The 25112-nt window shown below is 42.4% G+C and overlaps 2 protein-coding genes across 4 annotated transcripts; one reads left to right on the top strand and one right to left on the bottom strand.

Moving 5' to 3' along the window:
- Nucleotides 1-7780: 7780 nt before the first annotated feature.
- LOC115763483 (esterase E4) lies at nt 7781-10671 on the top strand. 3 transcript variants are annotated; one of them, XM_030706069.1, is made up of 4 exons: nt 7781-9043; nt 9108-9558; nt 9621-9871; nt 10136-10671. In XM_030706069.1, the coding sequence occupies exons 1-3, from the start codon at nt 8044-8046 to the stop codon at nt 9862-9864; spliced, it is 1695 nt and encodes a 564-aa protein (XP_030561929.1). In that variant the 5' UTR covers nt 7781-8043; the 3' UTR covers nt 9865-9871; nt 10136-10671. The 3 variants fall into 3 exon arrangements, 2 of the variants coding, with proteins under 2 accessions (XP_030561929.1, XP_030561928.1); XR_004017913.1 differs by having other exon boundaries at nt 7782-9043; nt 9621-10196; nt 10310-10671; XM_030706068.1 differs by having other exon boundaries at nt 7782-9043; nt 9621-10671.
- A 10775-nt stretch (nt 10672-21446) lies between these two features.
- On the bottom strand, nt 21447-23348 carry LOC115763554 (venom carboxylesterase-6). The gene is made up of 4 exons (XM_030706172.1): nt 22473-23348; nt 22206-22419; nt 21691-22144; nt 21447-21633 (listed from the first exon to the last, which is right to left on the bottom strand). The coding sequence occupies exons 1-4, from the start codon at nt 23346-23348 to the stop codon at nt 21447-21449; spliced, it is 1731 nt and encodes a 576-aa protein (XP_030562032.1).
- Nucleotides 23349-25112: the final 1764 nt, after the last annotated feature.

Below are 25112 nucleotides of genomic sequence, written 5' to 3'. Positions count from 1 at the left end.
AATATTTTTGACTTAAATTTGCATGTTTTCATGTAGAGAATTTAATGTTGAAGCTCGCCTAACACTTGTTAATCTGCTTTCTACAAGTGCGCTTTACCTTTACGTAAAAATAACTTTCGTGGAATTTCGTTTAAGCGGGTTTCAATACATTTCTTCCATATATGTGTATAATATAACAATTTAGTTCGCTCTGCGGGTACTTTTAATGGGATACAAATATGTAAATGTATTTATACAGTTTTTAAACAAATATATTTGTGATTTTATCAGTATAGTTATATACTAAATACTAAATATTTTAAATAGAGTTAGTTTAGTATGTCACTAAGGCCTTTGACGAAAACATCACAACATCCATACGTAGAATAAAACCTTTATAAATTCAGCTTTAACAAATAATATATATAAAAATAACTATATCTCGAGAAGTGTAACCGAATGCTCTATCTTCTGTTAGAATCATATATACATACAAATGTTTCACGTGAGTATGTGAGTTTGTTCTCAATATTGAAATCTTTTTGTGTATTTTCAGTTTACAGCAAGCTATTATTTCGGGGTAACTGTGCGATTACATGATCATTTATTTATATTAAGTACATTTTACCCTCTGCCATGTCCTGCTCTCTGCCTGCCTAGCTGTCGATAGAAATGCTTTCATGCTTTCCATGAGTTCGGGGCTTATCAAGCAACAAGCATCTAAATCTAACAAACAGCCGAACAACAATTCGCAGCTAATTAACTGTACTTTTCACTTTAGGCCGCAATTAAAACCGCATATAGGAAATCATTCATTTGGCAACGGCGACAACATGAATATCGAAATAGCCAGAGATCCGATCTGTGCAGTCAGATAAGGCCAATGATGAACTTAGAACAACCCTCCCAGAGGCGGACTGATTGCTTGGGCTAGGATCATGGCGCATGGTAAATGATTTAAAGCAAGTCTCATAATTTTTCATTGTTCCTCTGGCATTTCCACAAACTGATAAATGGAACTCAAAACATAAACGTAAACGGCAACAACTATATAACTAACACACACCAGATCGAGTCAAACTGATAATACCTTTCACACTCTGCGTGAGTCCGCTGGGTCCGCTGCGTCCGCTGCGTCTGCTGCGTCCGTCCAGCGCCGCGAGTGTCCTGCGGTGCAGGGACGAGATCGCTGGCCCACGATTGCGGCAGCGGACTCGCCCGAGACCAGTGAGAATTGAAATGTTTCGGCACAGAGAATATTCGAAATGGGACTGATCGTTAGGACAAGTGGCTGCTAAGTAGCTTGGCCAGCTAATCCGATGTCCAAACAAATCGACAGACGCTCGGGCTCGGTCAGGTGTTGTTGTCGATCTCGGTTAATGGGCTTAGGGCCTCCATTGTCCATTGTTCATCGGGCACAATTCTTTTTGAAGGATTACGTGTGAAATATTTTTAAATATTTTCATAATTTCCCACGCGCATATTTGTCTATTTTTTCTTTCCGTTTTTTTTTTTTGCATTTCTTTACGTTTGTTTCATTGAAATTGCTCTCGTGCATATTATTTGCTTTGGTTTTGTAGAAATTATGGCATTGAATTACATGCGCTTGGCGACGTGCATTTACAAATTTCTCCCACAATTTGGAGGGCTCTATCGCCAACAGTTAGCTACCCGCATTGCTTAATCATAATGCGTTAGACTCACCGTCGATCTCTGAGAAATGCGATTCGACATAGAGAACTACACAGAGAGAGACAAAGAGAGAAAGAGAGAGAAAGCGAGAGAGAGAGTACGCGAGAGATTAAGCACGTGGCACTTACAGAAGCTGCGGCTAAATTTGCTTCCAGTATTGGGCCGAGGCGTTGGGGAAATATCTCGACTAAGAGGAAAAACCGTGCACCAGCGCGTTCTAGAGAATTTGGGAATTTAAAAAAAAATGTAATCAACTTTGAGAAATGGGCATTTTGCAATTGTTATTTAAGCAATACTCAATACTTAATAAATACTAAAAGGAAAAATTCTTTTTAATGTAAAGTGTTTCTTTTTTGTTTAATATTAATAGATTATCCCAGCAACACAGCTGATGTTAAATTTATAAAGACTTTGCAAGAGTAAAGTCGCATTTAGATAACACTATTTCTACTTAAATTCTATATTCATAATCAGCATCTGCAATTAGGTCTGATTTAGATGTATTTAAAGTGTGTTCCATTCTTTGGATTAATCTTTATTTTCTGATCGATAATATCAATCTATATGCATAATCATAAAATAATATTACCCAAACATCATGAGAAGAATATGACAACATTTTCGAGAAGAGCAATATGCACAAATATTTTAATGCGCTCATACAAATATTTGTATTATGTACTCCAAACGAATGTTTTATAAATTTGCGGAACTCACGGAAGGCGTACTCTTATTCTTACTTGATCTGCTTAGGTTTGATAAGCTTCCAGTCAATAAATAATATCTCTCAGTCTTGTATTGGCTTAAAAATCAGACTAAAGCTCCAAACTGTTTCCGAGAATATATTGAATCATCTACAAATGTGTTATTACACGTTTTTTAGGCCTAAGGACATTTCTCACCATAAAAAATGGAATTGGGCACACTTGCCGCCGGGTACAAAGCGATTCGCGCTACGCAATAAAATCTAATTAGTAAACTTATAAGGAAACAAAAAAAAAAAAAAAATAAACAACTGCAACTGTAAAATTTTCAGGTACTACAGAAAAAAGATTCGAGAATTCGGCATGGTAAGGACACTCCAGCACAACAAAGATGCACAGACAAAGGACACACGCGCGCCCCTCGCCGGGCAAAAAACAACCCCCTCCCGGAGAGAGAACATTTGCAACTTTTTGTGCGGTCCCTCGCGCTGCTTACTCAGGCATAAGAGAAGCAAGTTAGGCAGGACTTAACAGTTAAATAAAAAAGCAGTTGAATTGAAAAATTTTTGTAAATTTAAAAAATCAAATGCCACATAAAGTGTTCGTGTGCCGCGTGTCGAATGCTGTCAATATTTCCGGTGTGTCTAATGACAAACGCATGTTTACACGAGTGCGAACACATCCGGACTGAACGGGGTGCCGCCCGGTACATTACACGGGCATCAGTTTAAAGCCAGGATCTGCCCGACGGCAATTAAATGGATTTACTCAAGCGTTTTCGATCTGCCAATTTATAAATGATGGCCGCGACTTAAAAAGCTGCCCAGCAAGAAAAGGACACACTCGGATGATAAATGATCCTGTGGGCCAGCGACTGACTGCCAGAGATCTATAATAATCGAACAATGAGTTCAACTATATGTTTAAATAGTTTCTCACTCGCTCTGCAAGTTTATTCAACTGCATTTGAATGTCAATTAGCTTAAATTGCTAGTTGTGACTTACAAAGCAGCCAAAAACTATTAACAGCCCAGCCAGACAGACGCTCAGCTCCATATGTAGACCAATTAAGGTCTAGGCGAGAGCCACACACGCACAGACACAGGGGCTAACACTCTCTAAAAGTATCCGTAGCAAGAGCTGAGTGCATTAACCTCGGCTCAACAAATATTTGATTTGCATGCATGTATCTTACAGATACATTTCGGCTTCCGTCTGAAATAGCTGCCATTGCTGTCTGCCATTGCACTCCGTCGCACTCAATTTAATTTAATAAAATTTCGTCGCTGAGCAGGGGAATTTCCGAGTCTATGACTATTTTCGGGGTGCCCTCTGTTAATTATTAATAATATTTTTCTGTTCAGTTAGGCTCAGAATTGTGCACATAAAACGCATCCATAAACAAAATGGCTGGAAAGCTGTTTATTCAGATCGTTCACATAGCTTCAATTAATCTCAATTAAGTGGCAAAAATACGAGTAGACCCTAGCACACATATTGATGAAAAGTTTTGTTTTAGGGTTCAGCCTGTTCGCATAGCCCTTTTCTTTCTTGCTCAGCTCTACCAATTGAGGGTTAGGCACTGGGCACATTAATTCTTATTGTATAACTTGGCAATTGGAGTTGTAAATTTGAAACTGGCCAGTTTATTGGCATGTCGGGCCATTAAGTTGTTTGTTAAGCCGACGAAATTGAAATTTTTATGGGATATTAAAAAAATAACCGAAAGGAAACTGAAAAAAAAACAATATGAAATAATAAAGTAAGGCTATCTGCAGAAATAAAAAAGAAATAATAAGAATATCAATAAGAAACTTTCTTAAAAAATAGATGGTTAATTTCTCTGTAAAAATGTGGCAAAGCAATTTGATTCAGTCTACTCGGCGAAATAAAATAGATGGATTGAGAATTTATCAAAGATAAACAACAATATGAATTTCCATTAAACAAGTTTGACAGAGTTTTCAACTGTATCATAAAAAATATATTTAATAATACTACTACATTTAGGATTAAATAAACAACTCGGGGAGCATCTCAAAGCAAATCTTGGTTAGCTTACTAATCCCTATTATCCTTATAGGTTTTCAAGGACACAGACGAGCTGCCAAGTGGTGTGCAAATCCTTGCGGAAAGCTTTTGATTGGAGTACTTGAGCACGGAACCAATAAGAGTAAGTAAAAATTAGGTCCTATTTACACAACAATGTGTGCGCAATGGTGTGAAATTCTTGGCACTGTCTGGCACAAGGGAAGCTCAGCTCCGCTCGAGATTCGGCGGCTCTTGGCTCTTATTCTTGTCCTGCACAAATAAGACGTCACGCTCATTACAATATCACAATATCACAATGGCAGGGCCTCTTACTCAACCCCTCCAAGCAATGCGGTCTGAGTGCTCGTGCTTGCTTTTGTTATTTGTTTCACATTTTGTGCGTTTGCTCACTTGAGCGAAGGTTCGCCGATCTTCAAAAGAAGAAACTCGCTGGCGCTGCTGCATATGCCTGTCCCTGTCCCTGTTCCTGTCCCTTTCGCTGGGTAAGTTTTTCGTATTGATTACAAGAAATATTCATGTACAGATTAGACGCAATATGCTGTTCGGAGCTCCGCACTTTTGTGTTTAAATTATCGCATACATATGCAAAGGCATCGAGTGCCCAAGGATATTGGTCTATTGTTTCGCTATCATTTATGCAAAATGCTTAACTACCCCTGTCCCTGGCCCCAGCTTCAGTCCTCAACACGATACCATTGCGATAATTTCCATCTTTAAATATTCATTACAAGAGGTCGCGACGTCTCGCCTGGGCTGCATATCGCTTTGATTGATTACTCAAGTGGTTTATCGTTTGGCAATTGTTGCTTGGGGTTTTCCTTTCCTTTCCTTTCCTTTCCATTGCAGCATTGTTTTCCGAGTTGCGTTCGAGGCGTTCGCCGGGAGTGGCCAGGCATCTTGCTTTGTTCGGGGCCAGCATGGTGGTCACTTGAGAGTTGCGACTGTTTCCTTTCAACTCGTGAATGTCATTTAAATGGCAGAATACAAGACTTATTAAAATAGCTCAAATTTGCATGGCTTCACATTCGCATGCATTCTGTAGTGGCCCAAGGAGCAGCTGCAGCACAAATTACCAAATATGACATAAATGAAATCGATCTTTATGGCCACCAAGGGCGTGGCATGTGCTCAAAGATCACGGCGATTATGAAAGGTCATAAGTGCAAATCGGAGCAACAAAGGTGCGACTGGAGTCGACTGGAGGCAGAGCTATTCAGGCTATGCAAAATTAGTTTGTCCTAGGATTCCAGCTGACTCTAAGGTCAGCTTTGTCAGTTCCACCCTGAAAAGGACATTCCCCAAGCTGCGCCCACCCTGCACCCCTTTTAGAATTGCACTTTCAATTCTCGTAACATCTGCAAACGATGCGTGAGAAATTTTTGCATGTCTGCCAAAGCGTTTGTGCTGCTGATTCGACGTCACCAAGCCACAGGAAGCTTCAGCATTTCGCGGCTTGGCCGCAAACAATACACATAACCACTCAAGAGGCACAGTTTGAGCTTGCAGCAACGTCGACGACGACGATGATGATGACGATGATGACGATGTCTGTCAAGAGGCCACTCATATATTTGCAACAACTGGAGTAGCAAGGCCCGGCGGTGCACGGTGGTTGCCGCTTGGGCTGCTCCTGCGGCGATGCGGTGCGCACATGGGCACTCAAGTGACTGGAATAGTGCGCTAAGCTCCTCTCGCCCAGCAGCAGATTGTCGCAATTTTTGATATATTTTCAGAGTTTGGGTAAAATGAATTATTTCAATTTTCTTGATTAAAATGTTGCTACTCGCTGATGTGTGAACAAATGTCGCGCAACGTTTTTCATTTTAATATGCACCACATTATCCCGGATGTTCAGGCCGTGGCTGATATAATCAAAACTACAGATAGATTGCAGAAGAAACCAAGAGAAAGATGCTTGCAATAGGGTGCCAGAATTAAAATATCTTTTATACAATGTACATTAACATTATTGAATAAAAAGATATACTAAATTGTTGCCATTCTATCTTTATCAAAACTTTATAAGGCAATTGACGTACTTAAAAATGTAGTTTTAAATCTGAATTTTGTTATTTTTGTTAATTTCTATAAGCAGGAAACCAATTTGATTCATCAGCTTTACTTATTTCAATATTTCTAATTTATATTTAAGAGTTCCTATTGTCGTTGTACACGAACACAACTTGTCGTATTGATCTTCTTCAAGTAGGGTCGTTTTATTCTTCATAAATTTATTTGTAAGTTTTTCCAACTTGGCCATCGCTTTGTTTCCTCATTCCGATCGTGTAGTTGGCGACTGCCGCAATTGCAGAAGCTATAATTAATTTAATTTATTTAACAAAGGTCATTGTCAGCTTTTCACACAGCAGCACCGCCATAATTTCTGCTTTTGCCCGGGCAAATCAAAGTGCAGCCTGAGCTGAAAAGTGTCAGGGCCCCGAGTAATTACCACTCGGCTTATATCAATCAATGAGAAGCTATAGACACGACTACGACGACTGCGTCGTGGGTAGTTTTAATTGAATATTACAAGAGGGATGTACATTAATAAGGAAATCATTTAAATCTCAGCGAGCTGCCGCTGCCAAATGCATGAGAATAACCTACGAAATTCTAAAAAAAATCTGCGGGCGTAGGATCAGCAGCATCGGTGGTGCCAGGGAAAGGGCGCTCTGTCTCTAACGGCTGCGAAACTCAATCCAGTCCAATACTTCAATGAAGCAATAAGTTTCAATTGAAATGGATTTGCTTGCGAATGAATTTAGCTACCAAGGTCATTATGAAGTCTAGAGAGTGCCAAGCCTGGCAGATTTAGAAACAACGATGGGTGTGGCTGCTCTAAAAATTATATAATATTAGAAAATAACCAAAAACTGTTCAAGTAAATCAGAGACACTTTTAAAAGCAATCTGGTCGAACAACTGTCAGGCTTAACTAGACCGGCGCTTAAACCGCTTGCGAATTACAAGCACACAAAATGTGGACATTGCGATGTATGTTCACTTTTTGTGTTTTTAAGGGAAAAATACAAAATCTGCCTTCATCTATTTAAATAAAAAGCTAAGATTTTCATTCTTTTAATCTAGTAACGGATATATATGTTTCCCACATGTATCCTGTTATTTGTATAAGAAAGATCAGGTCTTTTTAATTGCAATTTGTGTTTGTATACACTTGACAATTCGAAGTTGGGAGCCAAACAGCGTTTTCTGTTTCCTCTTCTTTCTAGTAGATCGCAGTAGACACACAAACTATGAAATTTTATTAAACATTAGCTATACACACGGCCTACTGCATAGGTTTTAACTTTTGTTTAGTTATTTTTATACATGACAGAAATTATTTATGGAGTGTCCACCAACACGACTTTTAATCATACAAATGCTAATCAAATGTCAATAATAAACTTATCAACTGCTACTTGATGATAACGAACGGACCGTGTGAACTCTACAAATTCAGTTTCAGTCAGTGGCTCGTTTTTGTGCTGAAACATCTTCCATGCGGGTGCGGCGCATAACCCTAAGGAAAAAACGGGTGGACGCATTGCAAAATAACAAAAGTCGATCAAAAATATTCACATAGAATTTAGAAATTGTGCAAGGGAAAGGAATATATGGCTTGCTTATTAAATCGGCTGGTGGTGCTGTTGGTGGTGGTGCTGCTGCCAGGCTTCTGCCTTGCCGAAGAGCCACGTGATGGCGATCCTCTGGTGAGCACCTCATTAGGTCTCATTCAAGGCACTTTTATGAGCAGCTTTAGTAACAAGACGATCTATGCGTTTCGAGGAGTGCCCTACGCTCAGCCACCTGTGGGTGACCTACGTTTTCTGCCACCCAGACCCGCCCTGGCCTGGGGACCTGCGATATTCAACGCCACATCCGACTCACTGATCTGTCCGCAGACGGGCATTACATTATTTATGAGCGAGGATTGCCTCAAGCTGAATGTCTTTACCAAAAATCTAACTGCCAGTCTGCCAGTGATTGTTTATATACACGGTGGTGCCAATGTGATGGGCAGTGGTCACAGCCAGTACGAGGCTGGTCCACAGTATCTGCTGGAGCACGATGTGGTTATGGTAGCCTTCAATTATCGGCTGGGCGCCCTGGGCTTTCTGTCCGGCAGTAACAATGCCTATCTGGATCAGGTAATGGCGTTGGAGTGGGTACAGTCTCATATATCCAGGTTTGGCGGCAATCCCAAAAGGGTAACCCTTTTGGGCTTAAGTGCAGGCGCCATGGCTGTGAGTCTGCATTTGGCCTCGCCCTTGTCCACCGGACTATTCCATGGAGCCATACTCATGAGCGGCTCCGCAACGAATCACTTTAGCATACACAATAAGTTCTGGACGCGTCTCTTGGCTCGACAGCTGGCCTGCCCCATGTACGATTCTTTTGACCTGACCGAGTGCCTGCGCAATGTCACCTGGCAGCGCATTGTGGAAGTCTGCAGTGATTGGGAACAGTACAAATTCGTGAACATGAAGTGGAACTACGAAATCGATGGCTACTTTATGCCCCAGCACCCCAGCGCTTTGATAGGCAGAGGCAGGTTCAACCGGGTGCCCCTGCTGGTCAGCTTCACCAGCAACGAGATGGACTATACCACGCTGGGTGAGCATGGGGCTCAAGACTGATGAAGTCCAAGCTGTCTCAACTAACTTTGCTCAATTTCCAGGGAAACTTGAGAATGATCTTCTGTTGCACGATATCATTACGAACTTCAATGAATATGCGCCGGAACTGTTTCTATACGAATACGATGCAAAAAAGTCCAGGCGCATCAAGAACTTCTATCTGGGCTTTGATACCAACGAGCTGAACGCCTCAAATATCGAGCATCTCGGGCAAATCTTCTCCGATGGCATCATAGGACATGGCGTTTACCGTCTGGTGGAGCTGGCACGCGAGTACACCGAAGTCTACTACACACGCATGGACTACATAGGCAAAAGGAGTCTTTCGGCGCCCCTGACCGCAGAGGGACTGCCCAAAGGTGTGGGTCATGCGGACGACTGGCAGTACGTGATGCCTGGCCTGTGGTATGGCTCGCTCATGAGCCAGGACCACAAGGATATCTTCATGATGGAGCGCCTAACCGGTTGGATTACCCACTTTGCCACGACGGGGTAAGGCAAATGATTGTGTAGTTGGTGATCCCTGCTGATGTAACCATGTATGATTTTTACAGGCAGCCTATGTCCATCTCTAGCCAATTCTGGCCCCCCTGCAGTGATACTCAGATGCTGCTGCTCTACAACAACAATGATACCAGGTTGGGTCCACCCGCCTTCGTTGACCGCTATGACGTCTGGGATCAGCTTTTTCCCGACACACATGCCAATGGTGCTGCCCAATGCCAACTCCAGCTCGTTTCTGTCGTCGTCGTCGCCGTCGGTGTGGTCCTCTCCGGACTGCTCTGTAAATTAATGTAGCCATTAGGTGTGGAAAAAGCTTATCAATAGGCCGTTTAGATTACGCTAATGACGTCGCTTACTCGCTTCAGCTATTTACTTTGATTAATTAATCAGCAAAGGCGTGAGATTTTCAGTGCTTGTGAAGAACTGTGTGTGTGTGTGTTTGTGTGTGTGTGTGTGTGCGTGCGAGTCTGATTGTGGAGCTTGTTTTGGCCAGCGCCTTTGGGCAATTAGTCTCCAAAGCAGCTTAAATATACATTAATTTGTCTTTAAACGGTTCTTGCTGCAGGGAGAGACGCCTTTTGACCTTTTTGGAGCTGTAATTGTGCGATAATTTTTGGAATTGACAGGTTCGCACATGCAATCGTTGCCACACCCTTGACTCCCGCCTCCAACCAACAGGCTCCCCCGCCCCACCACCCTCTTTCCGCTGTCGCGGATGGCACTGCTATTGACATTTCAGATTGGCAGCATTTAAGGGGCTTGCTCTTGCGTGAAAATCTCAGACATGTGAGTGGTTGCAAAAGGATTATCCAGCCATCCAGTCGTTTATGGAGAGGGTGCAAATATTTTGGCAAGGGGTTGTTGTGATGGGCGTTCTCGTATTATCTTGATTGGGAGTTCATATAAATAATCGTCCACAAATTGTCAGCAAACCATCAGAGAGTTAATTTCAAAACATAAGGAAACTCTATGGAATTTATGGAAAAACAGCGCATTTTGAATTGGAAACTTTGTACTTAACGATATGTTTAATTCAATATAACTTTTTATACCGATAAATTGTCTTCTAGCTACTTATATGTGCTGTCAATATATTAATAAATTCTTATTTTAGCCACATTATTTAAATGGGTAATAATTGGTAAACACAGAAGGTGGCCTCTATGACCCTATTCCAGGGACTGTTGAAGCTGGGGCTTAATGTATCCTGCGTAGGAAAAGGTACTTTGTTAAGTTTAAAAATTCGAGAGGTTAAGACGCAAAATTCGTTATAAAGGCAGTCACATAGAATGCACGCAATAAAAATATTTTATCTCTTTATTCATTTCCCAGAATAGAATGAATCGCATTTGAAGAGAAACGATTTTTGTACAATCTATTTTGGAAAATTTAATACTTTTAGCATACAATTAACAACTTTTGGGAACAAGTTCATCAAGGTTGGTTATTGTTAAATTAAAGATCTTTTTAATCTTTGGACGGCTATCAAACTACAATAAAAAATTAAGTTTTTTTTACAATAAAAGGAGACAAAGGGTAAGATAAACTTCAACCGTCGAGCTATAGAGTGTCCATGTTGATAGCTTTAAGATTTTGCCCATTTGCTGCCTTTGTCTTACTTATGGGGGACCAAGGACAACCGAAGCAAACCATCACAAAGACAACCACATAATGACTTTGATGTAGAGTTCGGGCAAAGTTTTACCAAAGAAAATATGGAAAATTAACTTGTTAGCCAGCCCGGCAACCACACACATGCACACGGAAAATATATTGCCCAGTGTATGTGTGGGTGTGTGTGCGTGTTGGGGGCATGAGCAAACATTTAACTATACGCATTGTGCCGTATTCTCTTTTGGGACAAAGGCCACAAAAAGGTGGGCAAGTCAACTTGACAAAATGCATGACATGACAGGACAGAACATAAAATAAGAGCTGACAATGAACGAAGTGAAAAGAAACAAGCAAAATATTTGCGAAAATTTTAATTAAATTTTCCGACAATTTCCGACAATTTTTAAAGTGACGAGTCACACGTAAAGTTGCGTTCAGCAGAAGAATCATAATGCGACCCGAAAATTTTGATTGAGTCCGTCGCCAACACCTTTTCCAATTGAGCAGCTGGAAAATGAAAATGTGAATGTGAAAGAGTTGTGATTCGATATTCGAGAGTGGCTTTTGTGACTCAATTACAATAAGTCTATTAAACTTGTGTCTGCGGCTTGTCTAGACTACACGGGTCCCGCGCCGATCAGTCACAATGTCTGCAACTCGGGTCTAGGCCCGGCCCGGCCCGGCTCGCCTCGGTCCGGGGATGAAGAGCGTCGAGAGCGCGTGCCCCTTTTGACTTTCGACTGGTTCTTTGTGCCGTCTAACAACAGAGACGGGCTGCTGCTGATGAGGAGGAGAATGACGATGATGATGATGATGATGCGAAGGTGTTCCAGCTGCCGGCTAGGACTGTGTCTCGATTTCACTTTCGTTACGCCTGCGCCACATACATTCATACATATGTATTTCAGATGAAAACCTGGTCCTTGATCGTTTGGCTGCTTGCTCTTTTATTTATTTTTTGGTGGCTCATCGTGCCCAGGACGCGGCTGCGGTTTTGATTACGTATTTTTGGAGTACACAATGGACACCAGGACCAGCAAAAGGAGTAAACATTTTGAAGTAGCGCCGTTCGAAATGCTTTATAGGCTTGTCAGCGATCGAATTATGTGTGTCTATAGCTCCGCATCTCCGTATCTCCGTGTCTGTCTGGCTGTTTACGCGTTTTGTCAACATATCGAATTACGCCCCAGTCCCAGGACCTGGCCCATAATCGCTAATGACAATACAAATTGAGAGTGGAGAGCCTCTGCACATGCTCAGCGGCATTGTTGGTTTTCTGGGAAGGCTGAGCCCCTGACAGCCGGCGCAGCGTGCTTAAAATTTGTTAAACAATATATTTGTTTGGCATTTTAAGTGAATTCCGAACGCCGTTTTTGGTGTTTTATTTTATTTAACCTTTTTTTTTGGGGGGTTGTTTGCAGCCGCCACCTTTTGAATCAATCGATTGATATTCGTGGAAAGGCACTTTGGATTAAGCAATGAGAAGCTTTTTCCACAGAATTATAGGCGAAGATATTTAAATATTATTGCATTATTTATAAAATAAGCTTTACATGTTACTGAATTTCATAGGCACGGTTAAGCCCGGGAAGCTTTTATAAATAACTTGTCATTGTTTCTTGCTTTTTACGACTTGAGTCTCAAATAACATAAAGAGTCTCAAATAAAAAAATGAATCGCATGGTTGATAATTATTTTGATACATTTTTTGTATTTTCTTACGAATATAGCTTTTTGTTGGACACCACTTAAAGCCTTTAAATAAAACATAATTAAGATGTGTCCATAACAAATCTAAAATTGTAAATCCTTAAGCGTTGGAAATTGTTGAGTTTGCTAGCGCCACCCAGAAGAAACGCTTGAATATTTCAGAAGTAGATTTGTGAAAAATAAATAAATAAAATAATTAATCTGTATTGCTGGCGCCCAGGCCTTGATAGATAATCTGAGAATTGACAGCTTACATAGGATACTACAAAAACGCGTCTCTTAATTAAATATTTATACAAATGTAAACTGCCTTGATTAATGGTTATCCTGCGCGCGGCACTTGCTGCGGCTCCCAGACTCGGGGTACTCAAGTCAAACAACAGCACACAATAGCAACAAAAACAACAAAAACAATGACAACAAACATCAAAAGCAATTTACCCAACGCACAAGGCACAACGGGCAAAAGGACACTCCGGCAACTGCTTTTGCCCTTTCTTCTGCCCGGGCTGTGGTGAAAGTGTTCACATCAAACGGCTTTAAAATTAATTGTTTCGCCTGTTTTGTTTTTTTTCCACTTTTTAGTTGGGCCCGATAAACAATTTGATTCTTCGATAAGCAAATACAACTACACACAGTCGCACACACACACACACTCACAGTCATATGTGCGTCTGCCCCCCCAAAAACTCGCTCCATTTCTTTCGCCATTGTCTCGATGTCTGTCACAGGCCGCATCGCTGGCTACTCCACAACAGCTCTGTGTGTGTGTGGAGAGTATAGATATGTGACTGTGTGTGTGCGTGTGTGTGTGTAGGTTGTGTGTGGTCGCCGTTTGAGTGTCTTTTGTTGTTCGCTCGCTCTGATAGCGTCGCTTTTGTTTGAAGCCAGGCCCGGCGACAGACAGCAACAACAAGAACAACAACAAAGGCGACGGGAACAACAACACGATTGTGATTTTGGGGAACCCGGGACCCAATCATAATTATGCACGTTGTTTGTTGTTGTTTGGGTTCTTGTTAATAATGGCGTTAATGCTTATGGTGATGAGAACAACATGGACCACCCTCGCTATGTGTTTAATATTGGGCCCTAAATCACAGCGATATTTATGGTAACTGGATTGACTAAGCGTTACATTCTGGCAGGTATATTAAATGGGGAAGGCGCATTTTTAGGGTTTCAGATAAAGACACATTCTGCAATTAATTGTGATCATGGACTTCATACAGTCCCAAGACTTAAAACGTACATATATAGATACAAACATACTCAAATAAAGTTTATTAGATTGCGACACAACTTTAATTTATGAGAATCGCATAGAAGTGTGTTATTTCAAAATAATTTGTTTTTCATTTGAAGCAAACGAGAGAGCGTAGCAATATATGTTACATATAAACTCACTCATATAATCACAGCAAAAAAATATACCAAAGCTTTTACAGGCATTGTTTTCAAAATATTCAAAATTTTCAGGCATACATATTTACTTACATACAAGCACACAAACGTCTATACATATGCATATACTATAATCTATTATAACATCACGTAAATACGTAAAAATGGTTTAAACTATAAACAATAAACCAAAGTCGATCTTATCGGCTAATATTTTTAAGGCTGAAGCACTACGTTAACTCATTTCATTGCCATCAAAGTTTTAGATGCTGATAAGCTGCAGTTCCAAGTATTTGACGTGTGAAATAAATTCAAGTCCGATCGAGATAAGTGAGTTTGGGGGGCTAATTTAAAATTAGAGAGTGCCGAATTCAAAGTTATTTAGCTAAGATAATTGAAATACACAATAGTTCAATGTAAATCAATCAAAAATGACGATGTAACCAATTTAGTGGGTTTTGCACCCACTCAAAACTGTTTAGCTGATAATCTCCGCACCCATGAGGAAACCCATAAAAAGCGCAATCATCGACGGCACCACAAAACTCGTCCAAATAGCCCAATAATTACAGGCGTGTTAAGTGCCCCCCGCGTCCGATCGAAATCGTTTGCACTCTTCTCCGCCTCAAAACTGTGCAAATATTTGTGTGCAGTTTTTCAAAAGCGACTCCTGTCAATGTTGCTGCTGTTCTCGTTGTTGTTGTTGCTGTTGTTGTTGCCAAATGTGATTATTAATGTGCTTTGAATAGTGGAAATGGCAGCAACACCCCACAGCAACCGAGCAACCGAGCACCCGCTCACCCTCAACCCAACCCAACCCAATCCCAAGAAGTACTCTCTAACGTATGCTAGTTGTCAGAGAGAGGGTGTGACAATCCGTAGAGCCCAACTAATGAGTGTAAACAACGGCCTGGCAAAAATTACAAATCCAAAAAAAAAAAATCAACTGCCACAAACTGTTTGATTTGTCGCTTAGGACTAATGAAACCAAACATTAGAGCGAGCACCCTCAATATGCTTCTGGTTCTGGTTCCGTTCTGGTCTCAAGTTCCGGGGGTTGCCTGCGTCCGTGCCCGGTCCCGGCCCCGTTGCCGTTTTCTCTCTCTAAAGTGTTGCAATTTTCCCCCGCCCGGGCACAAAAGGGATGTTGGCAGCGCCGTCGCATGGATAGACAGACGGACGAATGGACGGACGGACTGGCTGACTGGTAGATAGACCAGGCCGATGTGTTGTAAGTTGATTACGTGGTTGACGTTGACGTTGCTGCTGCTGTTGCTGCTATTGCTGTTGTTGTTGTTGTTGTTGTTGCTGCTGCTGTTGAGCAGAGTTGCAATATGAGGGCTTATGTTGCTGCCGTGGAATCGGCAGCTGTCTTCACGTGAACTGCAGCCGCGATACTCGAACTCGAACTCGGTAACTCTTCATGGATTTTTCACCTCAGCTACGTGCCTGAACTAGCTAATGCTCTGCGGCGGCAGGGGCACCCACCTGAGTGAACTCCAATTGGTCGCCAGCGCGAGTTTTGCTAATGTAGCGCCAGTTCGGTCAAGGGCCTTGGTCAATATATGTTCGTATGTATATCTAACTATCGTGAGCTGCTGCCGTAGCTGCCACCGTGGTCAGCGCTTTCGTGGGAAACTCTCTATATAGGCATGCGGGTGTGGTTTTTCCTTCTATGCTTTTGTATGTTTTGCTACAATTAATGAAATTGTATTTTGTGCTCTTGGATGCTACACTTTTTGATTAATAGTCGTCGCAGGGGCAGCCTGAGAAATGCTTTGGGGCCAGCCGTCGTTGCATGCCCCGCAAGCTCACCTTATGATGCTGCACTTGTTCTAATGGGACTTCCTAATGGTACAGCTGCGGACAGGTACCAGGTAATTTGGCCACAGCCGAGCCTGGGCGCCTTATTGAGCAATTAGTTAAAAGACCACTAAACCGATGACAGTTAACGTTTTATCAATTGGTTTTCGTGGTTCCTAACATAAATCAAACTTGCAGAGTGCAACTTTCACATATCAGAACGATTTGTCAGCCGCTGCGCCCGTCATGACATGCTCGATATGATTGACCACCAGTAGAATTTTTGACATGCTCATTAGAGTCCCCTTAGCCCCACTCACTAAAACAAATAACTCGCGGGCTCAGGAATGCGAGGGCTATCCAGGAGATACAGTGTCTCAGGTAACTTATATTGCCTACGATTATTAAGCTAATGAAATCTACTTATAGTCCCTGGAACATAAATTTTTTGATTCCGGCATGGTTCGATATGCGTTGAGTCAGACGCAATGAAATCACAAATCAAAGCCCTATAGAAAAATACTCTTTATCAACAGAATTGAATTCAAGGTCGGCAAACGGTCGGTCAGTTCTCGGCCTGCTTTATAAGTATTTAAAAAGCATATCAGTACAAACATATGTTTATTACACGTCCATATGTGTATACATACTATACTACATTGTTATACCCTGGGAACGGGTGAAAAGAGTTTACTGTTTTCGTCTACATGTCGGCAAAAGGCAGAAGGAAAAATCTCCGAAAATTATATATCATATCACAACATTGAAAAAAAAAACTCATTTAAAGGAACCCTTTTATTTCAGATTTTTACACATTTTGTATGCCATATACATATATGCCCTGAACTTATCATATAAACGGAAGAAATTGCCGCGGCGTAAGCTGCTCAGCAATATGATTTTGTGTATATATTATGATATGACAGAAGTTTGGGATATCTCCTAGTCAAGTACCACCGATTAGATCATACTTAATTTTATATATTTTTTTATAACTCTCTGGAAACCTTTTCTTACCCTGAACTTAAAATGGGATAATGGCTTTGTATAAATGTATATAACAGGCTGAAGAAATCGTTAACGACCCCATATATATTCTTAACTTTAATAGCTCACTACAATAAGAGTTTGTTTCCGATCGCCGATTTTTTTAACAGCTGAGTCACCAAATTTAAGGGAATCTTCTAGTCGGCCAGCCCTCTTATAAATGGGATAGTTGTATAGTATAGTATAGTATATTTTATAGTGAGATGATTTGAATTTATCACATTTTCATAATAGTTTTCTCCTCCTACCTAACCGAAAGTTATTATGAAAATGTAATAACTATCTCTTCACTTTCCACGCCAGCAAACTTATAAGCACCATACCTTATTATAGCATACTAAACTGATGAAAAACGCACCCCTCTGAGCCGAGTGGTTCGACCCACTGTCAGTTAGTCAATAAGCGTCACCGTGGAACATGATCCATCATCAGTTGAGTTGAAAGCTGTAAGTAAACACGGATGGGCTGAGACTATTATTGAAATACGATGCCGCGATGACAACAGACAAAATGTTTGTTGTTTGTCCTGCGCAAAGGATGCTCAGATAGGCCTAACGCCCGTCGCACAGTACAATGGGATGTGCCGCTTAGGGTCGGGGAACAGCAGGCACCAGCCTGACAGATCAACGTCAGACAGCCCACAGCATGAGATGAGTTTCCAGCTCAGCTTGCGATCGGCACGCGACACTCAGAAAGCTGCCGCGCTGGCTGATGATACTTCACATATTTTTCAATATATGCAACGCCGCAGGATCGCGTCAGTTATTAAAAATGATGAGCGTCCAGTTTGGCGTTGGGTCGTTAATGGTTTTCTCGCGAGCTTATCAACGTGTTTTCATCGACTACCGACTTTCAGTTAGCGCCCACGCGCCGCACGCAATTTCCTTCTCTATGCTAATTAGACGAAAGTCATTTTCCAATTCAATTCCCAACCCCCTCAGCCGCTCGCCCTAGATGCATGCCATGCGCCATGAATTTGGATAATATGCCAGTCTGGCACGAGCGTAACGTTGATAAGCATAAAGTTGTACATATTTTGTTGTTTTGTATTTATTTTGAAAGTATGTAACTTTCCCATTATTTGGCATGTGGGCTGGTGGATAAGGCAGATTAGGGGACTGTGGTTGCGCTTACCAGAAGGTTGACTAACTAGACCTATATTTAGGTGTGGGTCACTCTGGCTTTAAGCCAAATAAGCAACAAGTAAATGTGCTATACTGAAGACTGTCCGAATACGAGATACCCTGTAGCCGGTAACTAGAATGTTTGTTACAGGTAAGTGAAGCCTGGAATTCTCGTCTCGCTCGCTTGAATTATTGTGTCAGAAGGCTGATATCATTAATGTCACTCACAATATAGCTTCCATTTTGGCCTTTGTGTATAATGAAGTAAAGTAAGTAAAGTAAGTAATAATATTAAACTGCATTTAATTTAAATGATCAAAGTAATTATTATCAGCTTTTTAGGTCAGATATTGACTCGAACAGTAAGCCGTAACAATAAAATATAACATCTGATACGTGTTTCACACTTTTCGCTAAATCTAATTTTCTCGGATGAACGGATAAACGCAGGTCAAAAGTTGAATGCACGAAGTTTCGGGTGGAAGCTAATACACAAGGATCGATGGCAAGTGCAGGTCAAATATTTTTTGGGGGAAGCCTAAAGTGACTTTCAATACATACTATGACTATGATCAAATTTGACTATGAAATTTGTCTAACGAAAAGCAAAACTATAGTTAACCTGGGTTTCTCTGTTATATGCATACTTTTGTACAACTCGCTTTCAATTCTCTTTCAAAGTTTAAACCTTAGCGTATCTTGATTTTTGGTAACTAGATTTAACCCACTTACGCCCAAACACACACACACACACACTGACAATATTTCACCCAAATATCTGTACATGGCGCATTTCCCACACCCACAACAACTGAAAATATGTATGCAAGCCAATCCAATGACCATCTGCTGAGCTTAACCCAATAAATAGCTGGCATAGTTGCTAGAGCTGCAAGCCAGGGTTCAGCTCTGGCTGCCACATAGAGCGGCCGAGTGAGTCATAAATTGTGAAATGCAATGCACATTATCCTCGGCGCAAGATACCAAAAAGCCAAAGAGCTCCAGCTCAGACAGGCCAAGAGCTGAGCTGCGAGACAGCCTGGTGGACACTTTCTGGCAAACAGTTGGCACCTAGTTCAAAGCAGTTGTAGTTGTTGTTGTAGCTGTTGTTGTTGTTGCAGTTGCTGTTGTTGCTGCCTGTGTTATTTATGAGTTTTGTGATGTTTCTGCAAATTTTTCTATGTAAGAGACTCCTTTGTTTTTGCAAGCTTCGAGCTTAGTTGAAGTTGCGCCTTATCGAACGTCAATTGCGCAGACAACTTCATTGTAAGACCAAAAGATTCCTGCGCATTGATGTTGACAGCAGGAGTTCCAAGCACGCGTCGTCGTCAGAAACCACAGAAGGAAGTTGCTTGCGGTTCGCTTCGGGTCTGCGCTTGGCTTGGCTCAAACGGTCTCGACCAGACATTTCGGTGCCAGTTGCCCAGAAATCTAATTACATTTTGTGGCCAAAGGCGCTGTGAAATTTCGCTAGTGTTTGAGCGATTTCCATCAGTCAATAAAAACTGCGCTTCAAGCCAACTCGTGCGCATGCGTCGAGTTGGACACAGCAGGCATTTGGCCCAGCGGCAACATCTGATATGCCTCCGTTGGCGACTGGAGGCACTCACAACTTTATTTGCGCTGGATTTCGCGGAAATCGAAATCTTCCCCAGGCTCGAAATATTTCGCTGGAAATTGGAATGCCAATTCAATACGACAAGAGCTTTCTGTTTGTTGGTTTGTCTGGTTTGCCTGTTTGTTTGCTTCGCCTTGGCTATACTTCACGAGGCGTCTAACAATTTGTTGAAACGTGCTCCTGGGCGGAAAGGCAGACAGACATGAGTAGCATATGTGCTGTGCTGACAAGCCAAACAATTAAAACTAAAGTGGAAACGATCAAAATGTGCAACCCCGGTACACAGATCTATTGCCGCAGATATAGTCCAGGCAAACCGCACTCCCTGGCAATTTGCATAAATTAATATATTAACCGTAGTCCAACTGGTTGGACCGTCCCAACACCCTCACAGGACCTCTCAGCGATGATGATGCCATGGCGTGACTCATAGCGTGGTGGAATTCTCGAATTGAATCGACTCGCCGACAATTGCCAATTGGCATTCGGATGTTCAGCGTCATGTGTTCCATATGCTAATGAGTCGAGCAGCGTGCAGGATACTCTACCAGGTCCAATACGATATGGGGCGATGATGAGCCGGCAGCTCGCTTTCGAAATTGTCATGCTGTCAAGCGTAACCAAACTCCGATAAGAGCAATAAAAATGAAAATAGGTTGCGAGTGGCCCAGAAAAGCAACAATGGCTTTCGTAACATCTGTGAGCTGCCAGAAATGGCAGAGTTTCGGTGTGTGTATGAGTGTGTGTGGCATTCGATGAGAGGCTACACTTAGCGAAAACTATGTTGTCATTTCAGAACTTGAAGGTCAGCATATTGACGTTATGATATTAATGTAAATGCCATGATAATATGAATATGATCAATGCTATTAACATAATATAAATAAATTAAATAAAAGAACTGCTGAAGGGAAGATATTTTCACGAATTCCAACGATATAAGGGTATTTTAATTGTTTACATTTGAAAATTAAATCCTTTCAATATTTTGATGACAGTTTAAGAACTGAGCAAGAAAGTTTAAAAGTGAGATTCTCTGACAATAAAATATTTGTTATCTGTCACTTAATTAAAATATAGTAATTTTAAATAACATATATCATAAGCTCTCACTCACTTCTCGTAATTGTAATTTCACCACTTTAATGAAACCCTCAAATGTACTAAATGCTCAATTATTTCTCTCAGTGCATGCTGTGGCACGCGATCAGTGGCAGGCCATAATGCACGACACGTACCAATGCTATCGACTCGGACTGACTTAATATATGCACCCACACAGTGATGACACGCATACCTACCAAAATAAAAATAAAAAACAAAATACATAAACAACATTGGGGGAGCGACACATCAAATTGGAACTGAAAATTATGCCAATTGGTTTATCACTTGGCAACTGAAAAACAAGCAACATCTGAGGGGCAGACAATTGCAGTGAATTAAAAAACGCAACATTTTGAATGCCAAATTGCATGCATTTTATAGAAATAAAGATAGGGAATAATCGTGCAGTTGGGTACAGCTGTGTTGTCCTTTTAGATGTACTGACTGAGTCAGCGCTCCTTGGTCTGACGTCGCCAGTTGAGGGGAAACAGGCGCTTCCAGATCTCATAGCGTGCAGCATTGAGGCCCTCCTGCAAGATGAGCTCGTCGCCAATGTCCAGATAGTAGCGCTTCTTAAAGCTGAAGGGGCGCCAGCGAATGTTGCGCAGCTTCTCGTCGCTGGGCTTATTGGGATCCCTGTGAAAGTATGTCCTTTTCAATGAAGGCTTCACTTCTAATATCTACCGTACGAACCCCTTGTACGCAAAGGCCGAGAACATGCGTGTCATGATGTCGACCATGCGAAACTCATCGTCGTCCTCCGTAAACATGCGACTGATCGATGGCTCCACAAATAAATACATTAGATCATCGTGATGCACTATGCCGTAGGGCGCATCCTCCGGATAATGTATGTGGCTGCGTCCACCCTGATAGGCAAAGCGATAGTAGTAGACCTTGGTGGAACGCGCAGCCAGATGCACGAAGCGGTGTACGCCAAAGCCCGTCAGTGCATCCGAGTAGAGTGTGGCCAGAGACTGGAGCGAGCTATTCGCCTCGAGCGGCAAATGGCCAAAATAATGTTGTCGCAATTCCTGACTTATGTTCTGGGCACGTGGACTGCTGGCATTGTACAGGAAGCAGATAGGTGCCAGAGCCTCAAAGTTGTCATTAAAGGCGCCGAGCAAGGTGGGACTCTGCAGAATGGCTAAGAGTTCAAAGTGAATCAATTAGGATGCAAGAGAATCACATCTCTGCCTGCCACTCACATATAGCTGGGCCCACAAACTCATCCTTGGTCATGCCCGTTATGATGGGTATCTTCATAAAGTCGCCGTTCTGATAGCTGCGCACGGGATCCTCAATGAGAAAACGCTCCTGTCCAAAGTCCGGCTCCACCACGGGCTTCCACAATATCAGCGGATTGTTGCGTCCAAAGTCAAACATGCGTGGCAGGGTATTTGCATATTCCAAATAGTGTTTCTGTGTAGAAGACCTTTAAATGTTGCCCAACTGTTTTCATGTTTGAAGCTCACCCCACGCAGGCAGTTCAGCATTTCGTCCGTGTCCTCTGTGTCGCACTGTAGCAGTGCGGCCTGCTTTTTGGCCACGTCCATTTGATGCTCCGGCAGCGACCACTGGCCCGTTGCGGCGCCACTCATCACAATGGCGCGATGGAACAGGCCCTGCGACATGGGCGACACCATGTGCAGCGTTATGGCCATGGCACCAGCTCCATAGCCCAGCAGTGTAATCGCGTTTGGATCACCGCCAAAGCGTGAAATATGCAGCTTTAACCAGCGCAGCATCTGCACCTGGTCCTTGAGACCCATATTGCCCGGCGCCTGCTGCGTGCCTGTGGCCAGGAATCCCAGTGTGCCCAGGCGATAGTTAAAGGTGACCAGCACCAGGTTACGATCCATGAAATACTGGGGACCCGCAAAGTTCTTGCTCTGGCCAGACAGCGAGTAGAAGCCACCAGGATGTATGAACACAATGACGGGCTTCTTGGGGTTCGGGCGCGACTCAGTGGGCAGGTCGCGTGAGTAGATGTTTAGTCTGAGGCAATCCTCGCTCACATCGTCACTGAATAGACCCGGCTGCGGGCACTTGGGTCCGTCGAAGGTGGCATCGAATATGTCGAACCATTGCTCTACCGGCTCCGGCGGCTTGAAGCGTAGATTGTCCACGGGCGCCTTGGCATAGGGTATGCCCCGGAACGCATAAAAATTGCGACCTGCCTGTGAAGGCAATATGGTGCCACGGATTTTGCCCAATGCTGTGGTGATGACCAGATCCGAAAGCTCCTTATCGCTGCCGATGGGCACGTCCTCATCCTCATCCAGTGCCTTGGCCAGTTCGCTGCAAATGCCACTGCCAAGGAGCAGCAGCAATCCAAACAGTTTCCACATTCTCTGCGCGCTGTGGAAACACGACTGTGGAGGCTGGGGATGCAGCTCCAGGCTTTTATAGCCCCCAACCTGACACCTGGTTTATGTCACATAAAGTGCGCAAATTGATGATATTCCGACTGCAGCTCGGCGTGGGCGTTCGCTGTTGCTTCCTTGTTCTGTAAGCTCTTCCCATGTCCAATTGCGAGAATGCCCGCCTGCCCATGTAGTCCATAAATAACGAACACGCTGTCTGGTGGTTCTTTCAATATTCCTTCAGCTCTTCCCACACACACCCAGTCCTTCCTGGCAGCAATCCCAATCGGCCAATCGCCCAATCGGCCTGCCCAACGCAACCCACGCACATTTCTTCTGAATGCTTCAGTTGTGTATTTCTCCATTAATTTGTTATTGCTCCAATTTTCCCACGTGAACTTGTTTGCGTGTTTGCGGCTTATTAGATTAGCAGCGCATTTAGACACCCTGCTCGCCGCCCTCGGCCCTAACCTCTCGGTGACCTACCCAAAAAACAAAAGCGGAATACACAACAGCAGAAAGTGATCCTTAAATGCTCGCTAATAGCGTTTAATGGTGAGCATAAAAGGTGAGCACAAGTCATAAAGTTCTGCAGCGCAAGATGATGATGACACACCCCTCCGAGCCCAGCCAAGGAGTCCCAAAACTGCCTGAGAGACCGCAGATCCAGCCGAGAACTGCGTTAAGTGTTCCTTTGTGCTCTTCTTCCGTTGGTTCAACCTTATTTGTTTTGCTCTTCTGTTAATTCTGTCTGTTTGCTGGGCTCAAAGGACGCACATAAATTGTCAGTTGTGTAGCGCAGACAAAAAGCGTGCTAATTGGATTTATATTGGGCATTATGAAAGGAACTTGGTAGCAACTTCTTGCCCTCCTTTCAAGTGTGAAAACATATCGCGGGCTGCTGTTTTCCCATTGCCAATGGGAACAATTGTAACAAACTATTACGTAGGATATTAGTGGGAGCGAAGTGCTGAGGTTAAAAGTTTTTTAAAGGGATAACTTATCCATCAGCTATTCCATATTGATTGCAAATTTAAGTAATATGTGACTAGTTTTCTTAATGAATTCCGAATTCAATAAACTAAAATGTCCAGGATGTGAGAGTATGCACACTTATACATAAGTATAGTACTTTAAGGTATAATATATGAAGTATTTATATATATGCAAATGTGTTTTAGCCATCTTCCTCTATTTGACTTAACTTTTTTATATTTATCTCAAAGTTCTTAACGCAATAAAATATGTTTTTTGGTAAATTTAACATATTTTATTGGCACTGAACGTTGTGTCAAATATCTGTTTAATTTGGCGGAACAAAGGGTTTTCAATTTTGATTGAATAATCTATTAATATGTAAGTTCGAGCGAGTATATATGCAAACTCAACTTATTCACTTGGTAAAATGTGTTATAAATCGCATGGAAATTAAAGGAACTACCAGGGATGCGCTGTGCTGCATTTATGACCTCTCTTCATATCACTTGAAGGTCACACATAAGCCATTGCTGTAGGGGCTTCAACAGGGCTCATAAGCCGGCGGATCGTGAGGATAAATAACAGTCGTTCGGACTGGCACATGCTGCAACTCCTACACTGTGACTGGAGCATAACGTATAATTGATGATATGACCTCATTCGCACAGCACTTGCCCCGCCCGAATTGATGCCAAGCAGTTTGGCGGCGATCTTCACGCCTTGACATCTTGACTTCTATGGCTATGGCAATACCCAAAGCCAACATCATGG

Source organism: Drosophila novamexicana, unplaced genomic scaffold, assembly GCF_003285875.2.
Source record: "Drosophila novamexicana strain 15010-1031.04,08,12 unplaced genomic scaffold, DnovRS2.1 tig00000739-arrow-arrow-pilon, whole genome shotgun sequence".
NCBI lineage: Eukaryota > Metazoa > Arthropoda > Insecta > Diptera > Drosophilidae > Drosophila > Drosophila novamexicana.
The sequence above is the reverse complement of the archived record's forward strand: the minus strand, read 5'-3'. Positions and strand labels throughout refer to the sequence as shown.

Excerpts from the sequence above, each read along its gene's own strand:
- LOC115763483 (XM_030706069.1), top strand. The coding sequence starts at position 8,044 with ATGGCTTGCTTATTAAATCGGCTGGTGGTGCTGTTGGTGGTGGTGCTG. Across the intron at positions 9,044-9,107 it reads GATGGACTATACCACGCTGG|GGAAACTTGAGAATGATCTT; the intron begins GTGAGCATGGGG and ends CTCAATTTCCAG. Across the intron at positions 9,559-9,620 it reads ACCCACTTTGCCACGACGGG|GCAGCCTATGTCCATCTCTA; the intron begins GTAAGGCAAATG and ends TGATTTTTACAG.
- LOC115763554 (XM_030706172.1), bottom strand. The coding sequence starts at position 23,348 with ATGTGGAAACTGTTTGGATTGCTGCTGCTCCTTGGCAGTGGCATTTGC. Across the intron at positions 22,420-22,472 it reads TGCTGAACTGCCTGCGTGGG|AAACACTATTTGGAATATGC; the intron begins GTGAGCTTCAAA and ends TCTTCTACACAG. Across the intron at positions 21,634-21,690 it reads TCGGCCTTTGCGTACAAGGG|GGATCCCAATAAGCCCAGCG; the intron begins GTTCGTACGGTA and ends ATACTTTCACAG.